This window comes from Triturus cristatus, chromosome 8 (assembly GCF_964204655.1).
Source record: "Triturus cristatus chromosome 8, aTriCri1.1, whole genome shotgun sequence".
NCBI lineage: Eukaryota > Metazoa > Chordata > Amphibia > Caudata > Salamandridae > Triturus > Triturus cristatus.
The window spans coordinates 1,056,997,548-1,057,021,327 of record NC_140591.1 but is presented as its reverse complement, the minus strand read 5'-3'; the positions used below and the strand labels follow the sequence as shown (position 1 = coordinate 1,057,021,327).

The following is a 23,780-nucleotide window of genomic DNA, read 5'->3' as shown; positions in this document are numbered from 1 at the left end:
TTGATGGCACCAACACAGCGGACAACCAACATCCCACCTCAGACAAAGCTGCTGGCTGTGCTTCACCTGTTGGTCACTGGTATCTCCCAACCAACACCCGCCGGAGGAGTCTCACAGCCTGCCACATCCAGGTCCCTCACACCTGCCCAGGATGCCATCATCAGCCTGGTACCCCAGTACCCATACGTCCACCACAATGCACTGGAACCACTAGAGACCAAGCAAGGTCCATACGCCATAGCTGGATGCACAAACGTGTCGTGGGCAATCAACAGCACACATGTCCCACTTGTGCCCCCTGCCGACACAGCACACAAGTACCCCAACAGAAAGCGAACACCTCCCATCAATGTGCAGGCAACATCCCAACACCTTTGAATCGCCACCAACGTCGTCGCCAACTACCCAGGCAGTGTGCATGAGACCTACAACTTCCGACAGTCCTACATCAACCAGCGCTTCCAGGATGGCACCAATGGAAATGCACAGCCCCTTGGCAACTACCAAATGAACACCCCACACACCTCAACTCCACAACCATGCAACTCACAACTCTGGCAATGCACTTGTCACAAATTAACATGCCAAACAACATGCCCACCCACCAGATTCAACAGCACAACTTACCATGGTAACCTGGGCCAGCCGTGAACATGAGCCATCAATGTCATGGCACCCCAGCCACAAAATAGCGGAATGTGGGGAGAGGTGGGAACCAGGCATGTGTAAAGAAGGCATGAGACCCATGTATGGGAAAGTACACAATGCCAAGTGTGAGGGAGATGTGCTGGACAGACTGCAATATGCAGAACACACCCATATCCATGGCAACATACACCACTGGTGTATGGAGTGTAGGGAAAAGTGGACACAACCACGTCACCCCAGACAATGGGGGAGTTCTCGGAAATGTAGCCTGTTCCATCCCCCACATAAGCGTGTGCAGAGTGGGCTGGCCTGGCGTACACCAGGCCAGCGTAGGGGTGTGAATAAGAAGCACGTAGCCCTGGGCGTGGTTCTCTTCCAGAATGCCCAACTTCTCTGCCAGAGCGGCACCTCTCACGCCGCCATGAGGCCGACGCCTTTGTTGTGAGCGGAGTTGCCTGCGATCCTGTATGCCTGCTGTACCCCGGACCGCTGGACCCCAAACCCGTCAGGCCGACCCCTGCGCAGCCAGGCCACACTGCCCACCTGCCAACACTGGCATGTGTCAAAGAGGGCCACGATGTGCTGACGCAAGCTCCAAGCCCAAGGCCCGTGACCTTGGCAGCCTCCTCAGACCATCAGGGCCTCCGCAACACAGGCCCGCTTTACACCTTTCTCGTTGACGTACTCTACTGCTGCCTCCGGTCTACACTACGGTCAAGTAGGTCACGCACTTAGAACTGTGTCTTGATTTATGTATGCCAGAGTTCATATCATTGCACGCAATGAGAGGTTTAAGAGGGAGACGCTGTTCAGTCTGGCGGAGAAAAGGCACATCATTACTGAGGTGATCGAACACTGCCGACAGCTGCTCAGGTGTGCATCTCATGTCAATGACATGTGGCAGTGTGCCCCTGCATACTGCTGCCGCGGGCCTACACTGAAGTGCAGTAGCTCACACATATGGAACTGTGTCTTGATTACATGATGTCCGAGGCCTTACATACATGGCAGCCTTACTTCACTGTACACCCTTCAATCAGGTGGCAGCAACTCTGCATGTCATCTAGGCCTGGGCAGTAAATTCCGTTCCGCTCGTGGAATTTGCGGAATTTGGGTAATTTCGCGTTCCGCGGAGAACGCAAAATTGCCCAAAAATCTGCGTTCCGCGACTTCGCGAAATTTTTTGCTTGTTCGCGTTCCCAATATGCGTGTTCGCGAGATATTTCACCCCGAACACGCAAACAGCGATCGCGAACAGGAAAAAAGTATCGCGAACAAGCAATTCCGCGTGTTCGCGGAATTTCCGCGTGTTCGCGGAGATTTTTTACCGTTTCGCGGAGATTTGCGAAACGCGATTACGCGAATTCCGCCCACTCATCCCAACGACACGTGGGCTCGTGCGGACCACTTACTCCGACCTACACTGCGATCCAGCATGCCTCACTCCAATACAATCTAGTCCGTAGCAGGCAGGACACGGCATCGTCGGTGACTGAACGCCCGCTCAGCTCTGGTGCCACTGAGTCTGTTCTACAACATCATTTCAATAAATCATCTGCAGCACACCCTGGTTTATTCTTGTTTTTAAACTCAGCATTTTCCTCAAATTCGGCGTGCATACACTCCAAGTGTACTCCGCTCCTTTGAGTGCACGAGTATTACAATTTCAGTCAAGAAGCTGTGACACGTGGTTTGCGTGTCAAAGAGTTGCACAGCCCAATGCCCATTTGTGAAAAGTTTAGCCATGTACTCAGTAGTAAACAAAAGTTCATCCAATTTATTTCAATACTCTGTTCATGTTTTATCCGTCACGTCACAGAAAACAAAGTTCCAAATTTTCACGCATTTTAATCACTCTCGGATTGCCCGTCCGGGCCTATCCACAGGCATGTAAAGAAACTCCATTAGTCCATTATATTGCTTCACCCAATGCATTTTGGTCTTTTTCTTGACCTTCCTCAGGGGTATCTATAATTGTTAAATGATGCATATGTCAGCCCCATATCATTTATATGTAACAATAATTAAACACCAACACATATTGTACCCACATCCCCAAATCATAAACCAAAATGTTTCTAAACAAATAACCACTTCTCACCTTTCTCCTATTCCCCTTCTGTGCATCTTTCCCCCAACCAATTCCCTTATGCTTAACATCAATATCCTCCACATACTTTACACTGGATGTCTCTCCAATCCCTCTCCAGGTCTAATAATCCATTACATTGTCATGCAACTATTCGGTAATACCGTGTATCTTACTCTCCCCAACACCTCAGTTTGTACCTGTAATCAATATGCTGTTGTTTCGAACCGTAAAACCGCCTTGTGAAGAACACCATTTTGAAATCACTCACTCTACCAGTGTTTCTCTTTTAAGCCAAACGTTTCTCTCGCACCTGTGCTCACTCCCATCACGTGACTCCCCCTCTCCGCCCTCCGAAAATCCCACAACCAACGGTGTTATGCTCCCCAGGGCCCCCTAATTACTACTGAATCAGAAAACATTATAATGTGCGCAAAAATAAAACTCCCCTTAATGAATCACATTCATTACAAAAAATGTTCATAATGATATGGTTAGACGTGTTGTTTTAATGGCATTCCTCAAAGATGACTTTTTCCAAACAGTCCATGACGTGACCATATTGCTTTTCTTTTTCGTCTACCTTATTGATGGGGTGCTAACAGGGTCAGAACGGCAGTAATATAAATCATTTCAATAAATCTGCAGCACACTCTGGTTTATTCTTGTTTTTAAACTCATCATTTTCCTCAAATTCGGAGTGCATACACTCCAACTGCACTTCTCTCCTTTTAGTGCACGAGTATTACACAACTTCAGTCAAGAAGTTGTGACACGTGGTTTACGTGTCAAAGAGTTGCACAGCCCAATGCACATTTGTGAAAAGTTTAGCCACATACTCAGTAGTAAACAAAAGTTCATCCAATTTATTTCAATACTTCAAATATTGAATATATTCCAAACGAGAACCGGAGACGATGTTGAGAAAGATGATACAGATGTGACACACCCCACTGCAGCTGTATGAGGTATTTGCTGAAGGGACACACTCCTCGACACTTTCTTCACATGAGCAAGCTCAGCTCTGATGCCCCAACATCGGTGCATTACAACTCACAGACACATCTGCATGACCTCTGTACTTGCTCCGGCTACCAACATGATGCTCCGCAGTAGTCTCTGCAATGCTGGTGTTTACTGTTTTCATTTCCATGGTGTTCACTGTTCAAGTTGTTGCCAGCACCAGCACCTCCGTGCTGTCCGGCTTAAACTCACCCCACACACATCCAGCACAGGCATCACTGTACATGTGTCCCTGCCAATAAAGGAGCCAGGCGATTGTGCCCGTGGCCAGTTCCATGAACTCTCTCAGTGTGTCCATGTGGTCATGATGTATGCATGAGGGTCCCAGGGTCTACAACATTACATTGTGCTGTGTACATCGTGCCCAACCATTCTACCTTTGGCAGTGGGTAAGACCTTGGACATGCAGCTTCGTTGTCAACCGCTCAATGCATGGGAGGAGTGGACTGGGCTGTCATATGGAGGTCCAACGTGGGGGTGTGTATGATAATTCCTGGGCTCTGGGTGTGGTTCTTTGCAGGAAGTATGCATGTGTCTCTGTCTAGGTGTGTGTCTACTTTGTGGGGTGTGGGACTTGAACACCCATGTGTGTGCTCTTGTTTGGGTTCCATGTGCTCTGACCCCACCTGCACCTGTTTGGCCACCTCCTTTTGGCATTTTGACACCTGGCATTGGAATGCGATGTGTGCCGAGGTGGGGTGTTGGTAGACAGCCATGGTGGCGGGTGCTTCCTGCTGTGTGGTCTGTGCAGGGGTTGGTGTCTCCTCTATGTGGCTTGGCTGCACTGCTCCTGGGTGTGGGTCGACCTAAGATTTCCATGGGCTGTTGTAGGGCGTCGGTGTCGAAGGTGTGGTGATCCTCTCCAGCATCACTGATGAGTAGTCTGGTCTGCTCTGCTGGAGGTGTTGTTTGCCCCTCTGCAATGCGAAGGGGAGATGCATGTCGACATTGTGTTGACATGTGTTTTGGCGCATTGTTCTGGTTAACATGCAGATTGTATGACGATGTACATTGGGACTGTTTCAGAGGTGCTGCATATGTGATGCGGGACGGTGGACTTTTGAGGTACATGACGTAGGTGAGGATGTACACTTGCATTTCCATCGCGCAGTTTCCTGCTGTGTTACATGTGAATGGCCTGTTCCTGCGCATTTGCGGACCCAGTTGTGTCCTCTATTCTGCAGTGTTGGTGTTGCACTTTGTGACACATTGTCGTGGTATGTGCTGTTGTTGCTATGTGTGTGTGCTGCAGTGTGCCACGGGGATCAGGGACATGTTCCAAGGTCATTGTGTGCATGTGTGCCATTGTGCCCATCTCCCCCGTCCCCCCATTCCCTGGTCGTTGCTCAACCGGTGGATGTTGTGTCAGTTCCTATCGAGCTGTGTCCGGACTCCCAACTGCTTGCGCTGTCTCCACCCTGATGACTGTGGCCTCCATTTCCTCCGGTTCCTCCTGTGGGGCAGGACTCCCACCTCCTGTCGCATTTGCTGCCTTCCTGTTGCAGCGGGTTTGTACTTGGTTTGTCTTTTCACATCGTGCCAGCGCCTCTTGTCCTCCTCCATAGGCCTCCTCAACACTCTGACTGCATTCACATTTGTCATGTTGATTTTCAGTGGATGGTGGTGTTCTGTCACCTCCGTGACGCTGATCTTCTTTTCCTGCGGACTGCACCCCGTCTTCCTCTTCCTGTTCTCCTTGCCCATCCCCGACCCCGAGGTTCCTTGGTGGTGTTCTGTGGGGCTTGTGGGGTTCGCGTTGGCCTTTGCACTCGTTCCGGGAGCATCCATGGTGCTACGCAGTTTCTATTTTATATCCTTTTTTTAAAGTTGCTTTTATGGCGCATTTTCACGCATGACCCATGGGTATTGCATGACAGTTGCTGGTTATTGCTGATTTCTGTATCACGGTTGGACTCATCGCTACTTTTTTAGCATTGGTGTTTCGGATTTTTGCGGCATCGCGTTGACTTTATCACGGACGTTTGACACGTTGTCGTGGGACTATCGCATGGTGCCGCCGGCTTGTGAATACCACGTTAACATGGTGTTGTTTTCCCGCGATGGACTGCCAAATGCAAAGTTGCGCTACCCTAAATTTGTGATGGTTATCACACGTTCTTGAGAATATACTCCCTAGTTTCCTGTCGTAGTGTTCCCAGGAGGATTTGAGCACATCTTCTGAGAAGGGGTTGATGAGTGAGAAGAGTCAAAACTCTTCTGGATATTCCTGAACTACCTGGAAGGAAGTTGCCTTGAACACTCAGTATTGAGGGCACTAAGAATAGTCTAAACTCAGATGGAGCTACTGAGAGTGAATGCTAAATGAAGTTGAGGTCAGTAAAACTAGTCACTTTGATTTCAACACTCGTTCTGGATGGGAATTTCTGAACCTTTAGCTTGTTTTGATTCATCAAAGTTTTAAGACTCTATGTTCAAGGCAGCGTCAGAGCTGATTGTTAATCATCACACCAGCATAGATGTGTAGCCACCACAGTTGACTAAATCAAAGACTTTAAACAGTAATTGCTGGTGTCCATAAACATCAATCTGCTTGCATTAGACATTAATTGCAGCTCAACAATATGCCCCTAAGTGGTTCAACCTACATTGAACATCACTTCACTGAAGACTCAATGCTTTTGAGCCATTTAAGTTGGTAAAATGACTAAGACATATTGCTTCCTTGCATTTTTCACATTGCTCCATTTTCCTTGGCTTGTGATTTGTCTTGTTTTTTTTCCAGAGTTTATCATTGCTATTAATCTTGTTTTTGACCTTTAAGTTCTTTATTTCTTAACTGCATTGTCGATCCCCTATTGTTGTACACACATCTCACAATCTCACAATAATCTAAGATATTTCCAGAGAAATCCAGTGAACTCTAAAGGATCAGTGTGTTGGGTCTTATGGGAGCCCAGTCAGTGCTCACATTAAGACATCCCTTCTATTGTTGAACATTCTGACTCCCTGACTCCCTGTGGCCCCGTTCAGAGATGGAGCATCTCTAAGTGGGGAACACTGTTCGAAATAGTCCTGCTATGTTTGAGGTGATGCCAATAAACAGATACATTAATTATCTATCATCCTGATCTTTGTTCTATGTTACTTGTGGTCTTATATTTTGTATGCTAGTATTTTCATTAAGATTTCCGTTCATAAAGATTAAGGCTCCCAGTTTTCCACTTTTACAGGTTTTTACAGATAAATACAGACAGAAAACAATGTATTTCCTGTCTGTATTTATTTTTAAAAGCAGAAAAATGTGTATTTCCTGTCTGTATTTATTTTTAAAATGCAGAAAATTGTGCATATACCAATTCACAACGCCATTTATTCTCAAAAAACAAACTAAAAATGGATAAATACCAATAAGGTGGCCAACAAATAAATATGTATAAATACAGACGGAAATGTTTAAAAAAAAATACCATAAAACCGGAAACCCTAATTAAGATTAATCACGTTCTAGTAGTATATTCACTGTTTGAAGGATTATGACATAGGTTTGGGCAGGAGTGAGACAGAGAGAAAAGCACAGAGGGTGAAAGAGAGACAGACAGAGAGAGGCAAACAGAGGGAGAGATAGGGAGAGAAGGAGAAAGAGAAAGACATAGAGGAAGAGACAGAGGGTGTGAGAGAGAGAGAGAGAAAGAATGAATTCAAAAAGAAGACAAGACCAGAGATCAAAGAGGAAGTCTGACTGCTTAAAATCTTAGTCAAAATAAATACTTCTTTTGACAGTGAGTATAATGTGCAACAAATAATATAATATATTATGTAAAAATGGAATATATTTAGCCTAAAACACGTTTTGTCAATCGAAAATAATCTAATATGTTACAAGTTGTCAAACAAGTTCTTCGAAAATATTTCCAGGTGTCACTTCAGATGCTTGTAACTGTTCCTAGATCTACTTAAATAGCTCAATGGAATTCCATATCAGCCAACACGTATCCGCATCCGAACACGGTCTCTTTAATTATGTAACTATAGCTTGAGACCGTAGGTAAGATCGTGTTTTCGCACACGCCCAAAAGAAAAACGCTCGTCATTAAGTCCTGCACAACAATTTCAGTCATCATTTCGAACATATTGTTCTTGAGCAATAAAGGCGTTTCTCACAAATAAAACGCCGAGCATGTCAAAGCTGGTCAAATATGTACTGTATGTGGTGCACGTAGTTAGCCGAGTATTGTTTTTGTCTCCTTTAGAGAAGGAAAAATGTTCATCGTTTCATCCTGATATTCTTCGACTTATCGGAGACTTGTGACGCAGCAACCATGGAGCTCACGTTCATCGTATTTTGGACTTTGGTGTTAGTCAAGGGCGCAGAAGGGATTGCATCAGGTGAGCTTATTTTCTTATTTTACATCTTGTCGAAAAGATTTTATTCAGAAGAACTTTTATTCAACAGAATAAACCGTTGCTTCGGTGACTCAGGTGAAGAGGAAGATAAGGACCCACTTTCTCTCTCAGTCAACGGAAAATTCACAATAAACATTAGTACTTGGTGTAACTCTCTTCTTCTCATGCGCTCAGCTCATCCTAATTAGAGACATTTTTGCATTGTCTTTGATATAAAAGTATGTTGGAGATTTCTAAGTATCTACTTAAGACATCAGTTGTGCAAAATTAAAATTTTGCTAGAAACTTTTGTAAGCAAAGCATTCTGCAAATTCATGACATTGAAAGTTTGTCACTTTTACAAAACCTTTACTAACTGAGAATTGGTTTGCACCGAATAATTTTAGCAGAAGACATTTCTCATAAAATCTTTTTGTTAAAGCTACTTTTTTAAGTGTGGCGTTAGCCGAGAGATGTTTTAGTTGTTAAAGAAAATAGAACTGTAATATACTTATTTAAAGTGGCTTTCAGCCATCTATCTTCATCCATTGGTCTGTTGGTGTGTCATTCACATTTTGCATCCCCCACTATACCATATAGCATGGGGCAGGGTGTCAGTCCTGGTCAGCCACTGGATAACTACACTTTGATTGGCTGCATTTTGCTCCTTCATGCGTAGCACAACGCACATAAGGTACTTTTCTTTAGTGCTAGTGTTTTGGTTATCACTTTGTAGCTTTAGTGTTGCCTTTGTGATTGAGTCTGATGTGCTAGCAGGAGGCTTTTTATCACTTCTTCTGTGTTGAGCACAGGGCACATTTGTGTTTTTATCATTCCCTAGCACTTGCTAATTGTATTGTAAATCCTGTTAGAGTGGCTTTTTTGTAATTAGATCTGGCGTTCGCCAACACCTTTTGATTTTATTAAAATTATAAGTATAATATTTTTTCATAAAGGAGCTTGCAAACACCTGTCTTCTGCTATTGGTTTGTTTTTGTATCATTCACATATTGCTTCCTCCAAACACAGCATACAGGTTGGGGGAAATGGGTCAGCCTACTTCAGCCATGAGCTAACTTCCTTTTGAGTGACTGCATTTAGCCCTTCTGCAATGAGCACATCCACACATGAGGTAGTTCCCTTCAGTGTCAGTGTTTTTTGGTGTATTAACTTTATTACAACTTTAATATTACCTTTGTTGCAGAGTCTGAGGTGATAGCAGGGCACTTTCCACTAGATGAGAGTACAGAACACATTCTAGCTTTATCAGATCCTGTCTCCTGCTAATGCTGTTATTTTCTTTTGAAATGGCTTGCTGCATTTTCATACCATACAAGCTCCTCACATAAACTCTGAATATAAGCTCATGAAGGTACTCTATCTTTGCACCCCTATCTTTCTATCTTTTCTTATTTTTTCTTTATTTCTTTCTTTCCTATTTTCTTCCCTTCTCCGTCTTTCATTTTTCTTTTTACCTTCCTCATTTTTGTTGCCGTTCTTTCTTTCTTGCATTTCTTTCTTCCTTCTTTCCTCATTTATTCCTCTTCTTTCTATCTTCCCTCTTTTATTCCTTTTTTCTTTCTTTCCTTCCTTTCTTTCCTTTCTCTTTGCTTTCTTTTTCCACCTTTATTTCTGCCTTTCCTTCCTTCCTTCCTTCCTTCCTTCCTTCCTTCCTTCCTTCCTTCCTTCCTTCCTTCCTCCTTGTTTCCTTCTTTCATTTTTGATTTATTGCCCTTCTTGTTATATATTTCTTAAATTCATCCTTTAGTCCTTCTTTCTTTTTTCTTGCTTTGTTTGTTTGTTTGTTTTTTACTTTATTTCTTCTTTTCTTTCCTTCCGTTCTGCCTTTATTTCTTCCTTTCCTTGTTCCCTTCATTCCTCCTTCTTTCTTTTTGCTTTCTTGCCCTCCTTTTAATTCTTTCTTTCTTGCCTTCCTCCTTCTTTCCTTCCTTCTCTATTCTTGCCTTTCTCTTTCTTTCTTTTTTTCTTTCTTTCTTGTATGAGGCTGGCTACCAATGCCAGACCTATTGGCTTTTTTTATGTCTGCGTAGCCCAAACCTTTTGATTTGACTAGATTATGTGTATAACATAGTTATCTATTGGGGATTTCATTAAGATTTAGTACATTAATCTGTGGTTCTGTAATTCACATTTTCTTCCACCCACTCCAACATGCATCAAGGGGCAATTGTCAGTCATCTTAAGCCATTGGCTAACTTCACTATGAGTTATGACTTGCTCTCCTTTCACAACGAGAGTGTCAAAACACAAAGTAGTTCTCCTATATATATTATCTACTGGCGGTCACCAGTAGATAGTTATAGTTAGGACTGTGTTTCCATAGGAAATCCGCAACATTCTATTTGGAATAACTTTGGCGCCGGTTGACGAATCCTCGCGAAATTTTCAAAATAGGTGGGGCGCTCCGCTCCGCTCCTACCCTGAAAGTCTCGGGGGGATTCGTCAAGCGGGGGCTGAGAAAAAAGGGGGTCCCAAAAAGTGTTTTCCCCATGCAATTTTCCATAGGGACCTTTAGTCCAAGGTACAGCCCGAACGGCTGAACAGAATTACTTGAAATTTGGCAGAGAGGTAGTCCTCAGGTCAGGGAAGTGCCTTTTGCAGGTCTGGTGTCAATCTGTTCAGTAGTTCCTGAGAAAATCAAAAGTAAAATCATATATATATGTGGGCGGAGCCTAACCACACATCTCATCCTGAGATCTGATTGGCTGTCAGCACTTCATCCAAGAAGTGTTGGCAGCCATCTTGGGACCAATATACATGATAGCACCTCATTAAAAAGCATTGCAGTTAATAGAAGGTTTTAAGACTTTAGTTACGTTATAAATCATTTGTTGATGGTACCATACTCATTTTAGGAATTGTGGTATGTTCTAAGGTGATTTCACCATGTGAAAAAGCCTTCTGCTGGGATATCATGATTGAGAGAAAAATATTTTCTCATGCTTTTCCCACAGAGTTTTGGAAGGTGATCTATAAGCTAAACTGAGAGCTTATTTTCTGTAAATTCACATTATCTTTCTCAGTCATGTGAGAATGAAGTCTGACATTCTCAGTAAAACATGTACATCCAACAAGGGCAGAGACTGTCAGTTGATTCCTTTGTGTTCTACTGCAGCTTCCCAGAGTGTTCCAAAGAAAAACTGGAGCGCTAACAGTCCTACTTATGATAAACATATGGCACACCTGAAGCCATCTTGCTTGGATTAAAGTGGTAACTCTTAAAACATTTAATTTAAAAAGGAACAAAATGAGGGGGTTCATTTTTCCATAAAAAGTATGATTAGTGCTGCAGAATAAGTCTCCCAAGATGGCCACCAGAGACAAAAGAGCCCAAATGTAGCCCAAATATCACCCAGATGTAGCCCAAGTATTGCCCAATGACAGAATGTCCCAGAGTGTCCTTAAAAACAACTACAGCGCTTATTGTCTTCATTATGACAAAAGTATGGCATACCTGAAGCCATCTTGATTGGAATAAACTGGTAACTCTTAAAACATTTAATTTAAAAAGGAACACAATGAGGGGGTTCATTTTGCCATAGAAATTATGATTAATGCCGAAGAAAGAAAATGAGGGCACATTTTGAGTGACTTCTCAAATCCTCTTCTATTTCATTAAAAAATTCTGACATGCAGACTGAAACATGCACTTTTAATACCAGGAGCACACTTCCATGGTGAACAGTAGTTTTACTACAGTGATCTAATGAGCAACAAGAGTGCTAACATTCAGAATTTATGGCAAATGTGAGACATATCTGAATACCTTCATGATGGAATCAAAGTAAAAAACTGAAAGCATTTCCTACTGAGGAGACTGCAGTACATGAGGAAATTAGGAAACTTCATAACAAATAAATCTCCCAAGATGGCCACCGGAAACAAAAGAGCCCAAATGTAGCCCAAAAGTAGCCCAAAATCACCCAGATGTAGCCCAAATATAGCCCAATGACAGAAGTGTGCAAAACACTTATTATTTTGTGTTTTTGCAGTGTTATATAGTGCAGACTTGTCAGGTATTGGAGTGCTTTACATGAGCATTGGTTACATCACACAAGAACAAATTCCTTTTGGTTGTAGACATGGGGAGACTAAGTGATTTGACCAGAATCACAGAATGTCGAGCTGAAGCAGAAACTCCAACCTGGTTCCCCAGTTGCAAAGTCTGCAGTTCTGGAAATAACACCACATCCTCTCCCCTAAGTGCAACATTTAATCAAGTGGTCAACTGGATAAAAAAACATAAAGATAACAAAGAATTTAAAAGTGCTTTGTCGCTATTTGAAAACTCAGAAAATATGTCCTTATTTTAGTCTTTTAGAGCACTAACCATAATTTTGATGCCAATAAGACCCTCTCGTATATGTAATTTCTAAAGGAAATGCTCTAGGTATTACAGTTTTGATTACATCAAGATGACGTCAGGCGTTCCACACTTTTGTAATAAATATAGAATGTTAGCAATCTAGTTGTTCATTAGGATACTGTTGAGAGGCAGAGGCCATGGGCACGGACTCTGAAAATTGAAGGCAGGTAGAAGGGTGCAAAGGTACAATTTAACCACACTGAGCAGGCAGGAAGGGCCGTGGCAGCACAACAGAATATGGAGGGCAGTGGAAAGGGGGGCAGGGGCAACAAACCAACAATACAGGACTTGCAAGAGAGGCTGTGGCAATGTAATAGACCATTGTGGGCAGAAGGAAGAGGCAATGGTAGTACAACCATACATGCCAACAGACCCGATTCAGCCAAGAAATGTCCAATGTTTTTAAGCTCAAATGGGCTTTATTTGATCTGTCTCCTGTCTACAATCTCCTCTTTTTCAATGTAACTCAAAGGGGAAAATCAATATCCCAGTTTTTTTTCAAAATCTCCCTCTTACCAAGTTCAAAATGTTCGCAAGTATGGTACATTGGATCATGGAAGGAAATGGGGTAGGGACATGGACTTGGATAACAGAGGACAGGAGGGACATGGAGAGGTGCACCAAACTGACCCTGCAGGGCAGGCATCAGGGTTTGCAGCAGCACAATACACCACACAGGGCATGCGGGACAGGAGTGCAGCACAACAATCCATAGAAAGCAAGAGGGAGGGGACAGGACCATGCACATGGACAACAGAGAACAGAGGGTCAAGAGGCAATGGTAGCTAGCTGACCATAATGGACAGACAGGAGAGAAAGCTGCAGTGTAAAAGACCATAAAGGGCAGGAGGGACGGATCAGGGGCATTACAACGGAACAGACAAGCCAGGAGGGAGGGAGTAGGGGTCTGCTCATGTAAACAGAGGGCTGGGGGCAAGGGGGCAGGGCAGGAGCAGCAAGATAGCAATGGAGGTCAGGCAGGATGGGCACTAGAAGCAAGACACACCATGAAGAGCAACACTGAGACTGTGATGGCATACACACAGACCATGGAGGGAAGGTGGGAGGGGGTCAGGGGCAGCTAACTGACCACACAGGGAAGGTGGGAGGGGCCATGGCAGCACAGAAGAACATGCATGGCAAGTGGGAGGGTTAGTGGCAGCACAATGGCTATGATGGGCAAGAAGGAGGGTGCAGGGGCATGCACAAAGGACGATGGAGGATAGAAGGGAGGGTCAGGACCTGTGCACAGACAAGAAAGTTCAGGGGAAGGGGCCTCACAACAGACCGCATGGGGCAGGCAGGAGGAGCAGTTGCAGCACAACAGACCAGGGAGGGCAGAAGGGTGTGGCAGTACAATGGACCATGTAGGACAGGAGGAAGAGGATAGGGGCATGGCATGTGAACAGGCAGGGTGGAGGTGGCAGGGACAGGTTACAGGCATCTGACAATGCTAGGCAGGTGGGAGGGGAGTGGCAGCTCAACAGAACACTCAGAGGAGATAGGAGTGGCAGGTCCATGGAACATGGTGGGCAAAAAGGATGGAGCAGGGGCATGCACAAAGACATCGGAGGGCAGGGGGAAGGAGAATAGGGGCGACAAGCTAAGCACAGAGTTTAAGCAGGAGGTCAATGATGGGGTATAGAATTGGGCAATGGAGGGCAGGAGGAGTGGACTGGTACATCATACTAAATTGAGGGCAGTGGCAGCACATCAGACCATGCATGGCAGGAGGGAGGAGGCTAGTCCATGGATTCACACAACAGAGGATAGGGAGGAGGGGGATGGGGCAGCAAGCTAACTGTTCAGAGAAGGCGGGTATTAGGAACTTTATTGTTTTTAAAACGTGTGTCTGTGCGAACTACTTAAAATATGAACAAGTATGCAGCATAATCTCACTTTTATTCACGAAGAAGAGGACGTTTGTGACTGTGACTCCAGGCTCACTTGGCAGAAACACCCCCTGACCCTCCACCCCCTATCGCAAAATGTAATGCCCGTGAAAAGGGTAGGTGAACAGAGTGTTATATAGAACATAGTCCTGAGAGCACGATTGAAAATGAAAACTAGATATAGTGTATGGTATAAACTATGCACCAAAAAGTGTGATATAAGATGAACCGGGCGTGAAATATAATATACAATACATTGTGCGCAATTACAGATTAATTGGAGAGCACGAGATAGCACAGGCACTAGCGCGTGCTATGCGTTATGCGCCTTGGAGTGTAATATGCACAGGGCAGTGTTGTGTAACCTAACTAGTCTCTAAAGTTGTAATATAAAATATGTGCTGGGGAGTGTAACGTTGCATATGCACTGTGACAAAGATATGGATCCCAGATTATAATATGTATGGCATGGATGTATGACATTACAACGCACACTTTTACAACGCATGCACTTACAACGCATTTTTTACAACGCATAATCCATTACAACGCATGACATTACAACGCAGGACACTACAACGCATTTTTAAAAAATACCTTTACAACGCATTTCCATTACAACGCATACTACCTTTACAACGCATACCATTACAACGCATAATATTAAATTACATTTAAGGTAAGTATTAGATAGTATAGGGGTAAAAGTTACTTTTCTAACTCCAGGGGGTGCAACAGTAGGGTAAGTGTTGGATAGTATAGGGGTAAAAATTACTATTCTAACTCCAGGGGGTGCAACAGTAGGGTAAGTGTTGGATAGTATAGGGGTAAAAATTACTATTCTAACTCCAGGGGGTGCAACAGTAGGGTAATTGTTGGATAGTATAGGGGTAAAAATTACTATTCTAACTCCAGGGGGTGCAACAGTAGGGTAAGTGTTGGATAGTATAGGGGTAAAAATTACTATTCTAACTCCAGGGGGTGCAACAGTAGGGTAAGTGTTGGATAGTATAGGGGTAAAAATTACTATTCTAACTCCAGGGGGTGCAACAGTAGGGTAAGTGTTGGATAGAATAGGGGTAAAAATTACTATTCTAACTCCAGGGGGTGCAACAGTAGGGTAAGTGTTGGATAGTATAGGGGTAAAAATTACTATTCTAACTCCAGGGGGTGCAACAGTAGGGTAAGTGTTGGATAGAATAGGGGTAAAAATTACTATTCTAACTCCAGGGGGTGCAACAGTAGGGTAAGTGTTGGATAGTATAGGGGTAAAAATTACTATTCTAACTCCAGGGGGTGCAACAGTAGGGTAAGTGTTGGATAGTATAGGGGTAAAAATTACTATTCTAACTCCAGGGGGTGCAACAGTAGGGTAAGTGTTGGATAGTATAGGGGTAAAAATTACTATTCTAACTCCAGGGGGTGCATCAGTAGGGTAAGTGTTGGATAGTGTAGTGTAATATTATGCGTTGTAATGGTATGCGTTGTAATGGTAGTATGCGTTGTAATGGAATGCGTTGTAAAGGTAGTTTTTAAAAATGCGTTGTAGTGTCATGCGTTGTAATGTCATGCGTTGTAATGGATTATGCGTTGTAAAAAATGCGTTGTAAAGGTAGTGCGTTGTAAAAGTTGCGTTGTAAAGGTTGTTCCCCGTATGGCATAGCACTATGCGTTATAACATAGGCATCGAGGAAGGCACGTTAGATGGGGCAATATAACCCGTGCGAAGACAAGTGTGGCATGACATATTCACGGGTGGTGTTACAGTGCACATGGGCTAGAGAGTGTCATAGCATATGCACTAGCTAGGGGAATACAACACAGAGGTGTGTGGCACTCAGCAGGCAATGGTGGGTGTAACACAGCATTGGGCTCTGCCAGGAGCGCGCTGTGACTCTCAAGTGATGTTCGTCCCCTTTCCAGAGAGTAAAATAAAAAGTATTACACATCCGGCAGTGGATGTGTGTTTTATTAACCGTGAGGGGGGTTTCTTGCATAGTTTTGGTCGAATTTTTGTCGAATCCCCTTTGAATGGCTTGGTGTGCATGTGTATTAAATGTGACCGTCAATAGCTACCCATGTTTGTATAAATAAACGACAAGGGTGTCTACCGGGATTAGGCACGGTAGGGCATCAGACATGTCAGAGCTTCACTAGTGGTGTAAATACATTCCACGTGGATTCATTGTATGCATAGTCGCCTTTTAATGAATATCACGCAAATCGTCATGGTGATAGGTACGTACGGCTTGTCCAGCATGTCCTAGGTGTGTCTATAAATATATATTTTTAAAAAATAATAAAAAACAGTGGCCAGCCCTGGGGATTGGGGTCAAAAAAATATAATTAGGAGACAGGCCCTGGGGGATGGGGTCATCAGGGCCAATAAATTAGAATAAGAAGGGGAACCACACAGCCCCCCTTCTTAAAAAATTAAAATAAATAAAAGACTGGCATCGTGCCGGAGGCCACGCCCCCTCCTTGCAGCACTATGCAAACGCGCCCCCTGGCGAATTGTAAGTTGGAGAATTAATTCCTCTTCAATACTGAGGGTCCCTGAGGGCCAACTAGCCCAACAGGCATCTCCAGTATGCGCCAGGGAGCTGCGCTGCAGACAGGTGTTCTGAGGCCAAGCCCCTTTTTACACCTCTCTGCAACGCAGCTCTGTGGCGCTTACTGGAGGTACCTAGTGTTCTAGTTTGACCCTAGGGACCCTTAGGATTCAAGGGGACTTAATCTCTCAACTTAGAACAGCCACAGGGCGCGTTTACACAGTGGTGAAGGGAGGGGACGGGGCCTGAGGTGACGTGTGCAAACACGCACTATGGCACGTTTTAAATTGGGGATATAATTTCCCTTCAATACTGAGGGCCCCTGGGGGCTAACTAGCCCACCAAGTGCTTCCAGTAAGCGCCACTGAGCTGCATCGCAGAGAGGTGGTTCAGGCCGTGCCACTTTTTACACCTCTCTGCAACGCAGCTTTGTGGCACTTACTGGAGGTACCTAGTGGGCTACTTGGACCCTAGGGACCCTCAGGATTCAAATGAACTTAATCTCCCAACTAAAAACGGACACAGGGCGTGTTTACACAGTGGTGAAGGGAGGGGACGGGGCCTGAGTTAACGTGTGCAAAAACGCCCTGTGGCCTGTTTTAAGAGGTAGTTTTAATCCCCCTGCCCTATTATATACTAGGGGCTTACAGAGGAGGTCATGCTAATCACAGGGGGACCCCAACGCATAATGTTCCCTAGTGTATGTAGGTGTTTTCACTGTATTCTAAGTGTCTTTTAACATAGCACTGGCTCTAGGACTGGTTAGTCAGACTCAGTTACCACCAGTATCTGTCTGAAAAAGTTGAGGGTACAGGATGATTTTGCAACAAGGCTTCTTTCTGCTCTTCTTTTTGTTCTTTCTGCACGTTATCCTTCTTCCTGCACTTTTCTTCGTCTTTGAGGACTTCTGTTGCTTCTTTCTGCACTTCTTTTTTTTCTTTCTGTGCATTTTTTCTTCTTTCTTCACATGTCCTATCTCTGTAGGCATAGTTAGAAATTAGCATTTAAAAAACCTTTGAAATTCACAGAAAAAACCATAGGTTTCAGGCACGTTATAGTTAGGATTTAGCATTTAAAAAACCTCAGAAATTCACTGAAAAAACCATAGGTTTCAGGGGTGTTATAGTTAGCTGGACTTTTCACTCGTACAAAACCATTGAAATTCCCCCGTTATAGTTAGTTCAGCTAACTATAACTCGCGCGCCCGCAATGCACTGCTAATGACGTCACATATTACATCACTCATGACATGGTCAGTGACATCACTCATGACATCACTCATTTGTCTGCTTATGTTAGCCAAAGTACTGCATCTTAGGACACAAGGTTTATAAAATAAACTCCTTAAACTTTATCGTGTCTCTGTTTATTCTGTTGTGGACTGATATGAGAATAATTACGAAGAGGTATTTCTGATTCCCACCATTCCTGAGAATACCCTAAGTCGCTTGGGTTGTCTATACATTGGGACCGCCGAGATAAAACTTGGATAACGAATGGGACACTGATGCTGGTCGGATAAGGGGTTCTGGGTTCTGAGGTGAGTTTTTGGTACACCACAATTCACTGAGGTCCTGGTTTCCTGTGCATAGTTCTGTACATAAGCAGAATACCTGCAACATGGCGCACCTAACGTCTATTGAATTGAAACGCCTTAGTAGTGCTTATATTAGTCCACAACACCCTCATTCTGGTTTCCGGTTAACGGGAGTGACGGTTTAACCTACCTGTGTTTCGACTACTAGGTTCTTTCAAGCTTGATCATTAAAAAGGTTAATTTTACTGAACCTCAGTGCTACTGTTGATATCGTTGATACTCTTTAGTGTGTCCTTATGGCGGTCGAAATAGCCGCGCATAGTCGTACACCTCTGCGCCGTCATTTGACGACGTATGGGGTGCCAGATGATGGGATGGCTGTTATTTTTGTGGTGGGTGCTGATGCGTCTTACCCATATGAGTTGTTGGGTGACTTTTCCGGCGGTGGATGATGATGATACGTTCACTCCTTTACTCACACGCAGCTACCTGCGGTCTATACACCGTATAGGACACAAGACATTCCTATCTCTGCCTGGCAGCATACCATTTGGTTTAATGGCGCCCTTCCCCATGCGGTTGCACCGGCTAGAATGGGCCCGTTGTCTATTGCAGGGGCCACATGTCCGGTGCTGGCTGGCTTTACGCCTCATCCCCGTTATCTCACGGTGGCGGTGGCTGAGTTGCAAGTGCTACACACAGCCCTGATTACAGTTCATAGGGCTTTAGTGCAGTACGTGTCACGCAACGTGCAGGTGGGGGCACCTGCTGTTGCGGGACAACCAACAGACCACCATTCGGTGGTTATTAGTCCTGTTATGGTTAATTCGGTGATGGGCAAGCGCCCCCAAAATAAGGATGATTTTCCTTATTGGCTTGCTGAGAAATTTGACCAACTGGAGGCGGTTTTTCCGCATACCACTCCTGTGGAGAAACACAGGATTCTCACCATTATTTTGCCAAAAGACTTGGTCCCAGATATGGCCGATTGCACAAACTGGGGCAAGGTCTTTGTCGCGACCTACTCAAAGTGCTTCGGCACTCCGTCTATGTCTGTACTACCCTCCGTCATCAAACGTGTTCAAGAGAATCACGGAGCGGAGGCTGCTGTTGAATTAGGAATGAGGCTTGTCGGAGTGTTCGATGTGGTGGCTTCCATGGTAATGGGCAACCTCAAAGGCGATGCCATGCAGTTCCAAGTACCTAATAAGCTGGACCGCGTGGATGAACTCGACAGGCCCAAGGAGTTTGCTAATATAATTGCGCAAGCATATAGGACCGTGGGCCGTAGTGCCTTGGGTGTTAAACCAACCGTGGTAGTTCCTGATATAGTACAGCAAACTAAAGTGAGCTCGTCTACTAAAGATGAACGCCCAAATTTTCCTAAACAAAGTTGGTGAGCAAAGAAACAGGGGAAGCAGCAACAGAAACAGGGGTCTCGTCCTGCCTCGCCCGTGCAGTCGTCCAGCGAACGCACATATGATCTGCGCAATCGATCTCGTATTAAGTCACCTGATAGATTTCAGGTTTCTGAACAACGCTCTCCTCGTTCTTCACAGGAAGCATCGGCTTCCCAATCCGGTGGCGGAGACCGTGGGAAAGGAGGGGGTGCCCAAAGTTGTGAGCAACCCCGTCAGACTGACGGCAAAGGAAAGCAGGACGAGTCTGCACGTCAACGACCCCCGTTTCAGAAGAAGAAAGTTGCTGCGCTAACAGCGAGGTATGCCGCAGATGGTGCTGACGCAGCTTCAGAACCTGACATGGGCACTAACGCTGCTCGACAATGCGGCGGAAGTTACAGTAGTGCGACAAGCACTGCGTCCATATCTGATGGCGACAGCAACTAATACATTCATAACTGTAGAAACCTCTGACACTAGAGTGGCTCCCCCTGGCAGACTATATAATATAGTCCTTTTAATTGAAGGTGACATACAACGCACGATTAAAGGGATTTTTTTTGATAATCTGACCTCTTCATTGGCTGATTGGCCCCCGGCTTTCGTTTTAGATGCTCCTAGAGGGGAGGAGGTGATCCTCCAGTCCTTTGCACACACAGTGCCAAAGGACCAAGCTAAAAAGTTCGCTGAGGAGGGGGCTCTGGTGCTTGCACCTGCGTTGTATCGTAATCAGGTAGGCTGGGAAAAATTGTCCCCCAGCCATGAAATTCCGTTGCGGTCCACGCCCCAGCCACAACCCCAAAATCCCATGCGTCGCGAAGCAAGACCTCACGTCGCGGCTATCCTTGAACAATTGGAATATCAAGGTGTAATTGAAACATGTGTGTCACCAATGAATAATCCTTTATTCACTGTGACGAAGCCTGACGGGTCGTACCGCCTGGTTTTGGATTACCGGCATTTAAACTCTCATTGCCAGACATGCGCAGTACAGAATACCCACAGTTCGGCTCTCGTCGATAGTTTCATGAGAAATGGTTTAAAACCACACTTGACATTTCCAACGGCTTTTACAGCCATAACCTGTCCTCTCTCAGTAGTGAGTGGACGGCATTTACCTCGGGTGGCAAACAAAAACATTTCAAAAGATTACCGATGGGCTACAAAAACAGCCCTGGTGTCTTTGCCACTCGTGTAGTCTCTCTGTTAGAGAGCATAGACCCTGATGCGTACTCGTATGTGGATGATATTTATCTCACAGATGACGAGTTGTGGCCGCATCTGCGTCGCGTTGATCGCATCATTGTTTTGTTTGCAGACTTCGGTTACAAATTCAACTTTGCGAAGTCTCACATTGCGGAATATACAGTGTTGTTTTTGGGATATGAACTCAACAATGAAGGTCGAGGATTGGCTCCGCACTTCCTAGAGAAATGCGCATGCCTAGGTGCTCCTACAACACTGAAGAAATTATAATCTCTGCTGGGCTTTCTGAATTTCGGTCGAACGTACATTCCTGATTATGCCCAGTGTATGAAGCCGCTTTATGCCTTGGTACAACCTACTTTTTCCAAATAATGTTGGCTGCCAGAGCATTCAGCTACATTGCAATCATTGCAAGCTGACCTTCTTGCTTCAAAATACTTATTGACGTGTGATAACCACACCAACCTGGTCATAAGAATTGTGCCAAGCGCAGTGGGTTTCACATACTTAACGTTCAATGAGGGCGACACCGTCCCCATTGCCTACAAATCACACCTGTACACTTCGGCTGAACTGCGATTTTCCGCTGTCGAGAAAGTTCTGACGGCAGTGCAGATGGCGATTCTGAAAGAACGAGCGCTATCGCAAGGTAAACGCATGTTGGTGGTAACACCATATCCTGCCCTTGAGGCGGTGACGTAAGCAAGTGTACCTAATTCTAAGGCTTTGCATCCAAGGTGGATACAATGGGCCACTTCCTTGACATCGCCCGACGTCACATATATCTTTGACGCGGCTCTACAGACTCAGGAGTTCTTGCAATATGAATTCGTTCATCCAGCTCCTCTGTCTTTGCGCCCGCTCGAGGATTACCATTGTGTCATTTACACTGACGGTTCTGCGCAACCGGCTACTGGATCGAAGCATGCCTATTCAGCGGCCTGCGCAATTGTAATCGGTACTTTCGTGAATGGGGAATTCCAATTCGATGTCGTGCATACACAGTCATTGGGTGATTGTACCGCACAGTTGGCGGAGCTTCGTGCTCTGGTGCTTGCACTGGAGTTTGCTGATCCCCGAGTCACTACTCTTATAGTGAGTGACTCGTTTTATTGTGCTCAATCTTACAACGACAATCTACATTTTTGGTCTCGAAATGACTATCATGATTCCAAAGGTAGCACAATTAAGCATAAAACGCTTTGGGTTCGAGTGGCAGAACTTAAAGAACATCTGCCTCTCGTGAATGTTATTCACACTCTTAGTCACCAACAAGTTGGTGTCCATGCTGTCGGCAACAGCCTAGCTGATGAAGCAGCAAAAACAGCAGTGGCGACATACTTAGTAGCAGCAGTTACAAGATCACAAAGTAAGATCGATGATGACATCTTGGCAGCTATTGCTGCTACAGAGAAGGGAACAAAATATCCAAGAGGTTTCCCTTCTCGTTACCATTATCGCTTAAGTTCTGATAACGTCCCATTAGTGAGGATTAACGACGTTGGTGACAGATTGATTCCCAACGCAGACTGCAGACCATCTTTGATATTAGGGGCTCACGAGGGCATGGTGTCCGCGCATGCCGGCGTTGCAGCTACTGTATCCCTGTTACAACAACTTTACTGGTGGTGCGGTTTATATAAACAAGCTCGCGCTTATGTTCTTAATTGTGACATTTCCCAGCAGATAAAACCTTCAACTGCGGCGCGCCCACCACAAACTCAGTTGTACATATCTAATAAACCACTGGGTTGTGTTTATTTAGATCATTGCGGTCCATTTACCTCTGATACTGCGTACAAATACATCTTGGTTGCAGTGGATTCGTGCACACGTTTCCTGTGGGTGTGGCCACAAAGGAGTGCTGATGCCCGTACTGTCATCAAGGATTTGCGTGTCTTTGTTGGAAGTTTTGCATCTGGTACCTTTCATTCTGATCAGGGCCCTGCGTTCGCCTCTAAGGCGTACAAAGAAGCCATGAGAATTTTGGGGGTCCAAGTCAAATTTTTGTCTCCATACCGACCTGAGGGTAATAGTGTAGTGGAGCGAATGAACCGTGACTTAAAGCAATCTTTGACAGCCAGGGTTTTAGGTACTGGCCGGAACTGGCTAGCCCACTTCTATGACGTGCAACGTGCACTTAATAATCTCCCTAGAAGGTCTCTGGGTGGGCGGACTCCATACATGATGCTCTTTGGCATACAAATGTTTGTCCCGGACCTTGATGGTCTAGACATGGCGGCATGAGCCGCACCCTTTGATGTAGATGATCACTGTGCTGTATTGCAGAATCTTCAAGAAGCCAGAGACAGTCTAGTGAAGGAACACGTACCCTCCACATCTGATGCTGCGCTTCAGATTCCGGTAGTCGGCTGGCTACCTCGAGTTGGTGATCTGCTCCGTGAGAAGGTGGAGAACAAGAAGGAGTTCGGCCCCTCTTATTGTGCATCAGTTCCGGTGCTTGGAGTAAAGGGTACACGTACAGTCATTTTTCCTCCACTTCCTGGTCGCAAGGATAACAGGTACATATCTATTGACAATGTCAAGCTACAGCGAGTGGCCGATTCTTCTTAGTATGACACCAGCGGTTTCTTGCCCTTCGATGCCGAGAAATTCTGTTGTGGCCCCAGCTTCTAACACCTTGCCTGATGTTGCCGTCGAGATGCATACAGTTACTGGTCCTTTATTGCCACCGACACCTG

General features: G+C 45.0%; 1 protein-coding gene across 1 annotated transcript in view; it reads left to right on the top strand.

Annotated features, from left to right (window-relative positions):
* Positions 1-23,780, top strand: part of LOC146805376 (interleukin-18 receptor accessory protein-like) — a 253,044-nt gene that overhangs the window by 98,896 nt on the left and 130,368 nt on the right. Inside the window, exon 2 of the mRNA XM_085622596.1 lies at positions 7,972-8,107. Coding sequence (XP_085478722.1) covers positions 8,041-8,107 — 67 coding nt within the window. The 5' untranslated portion in view covers positions 7,972-8,040. The remainder of the gene's footprint in view (positions 1-7,971; positions 8,108-23,780) is intronic.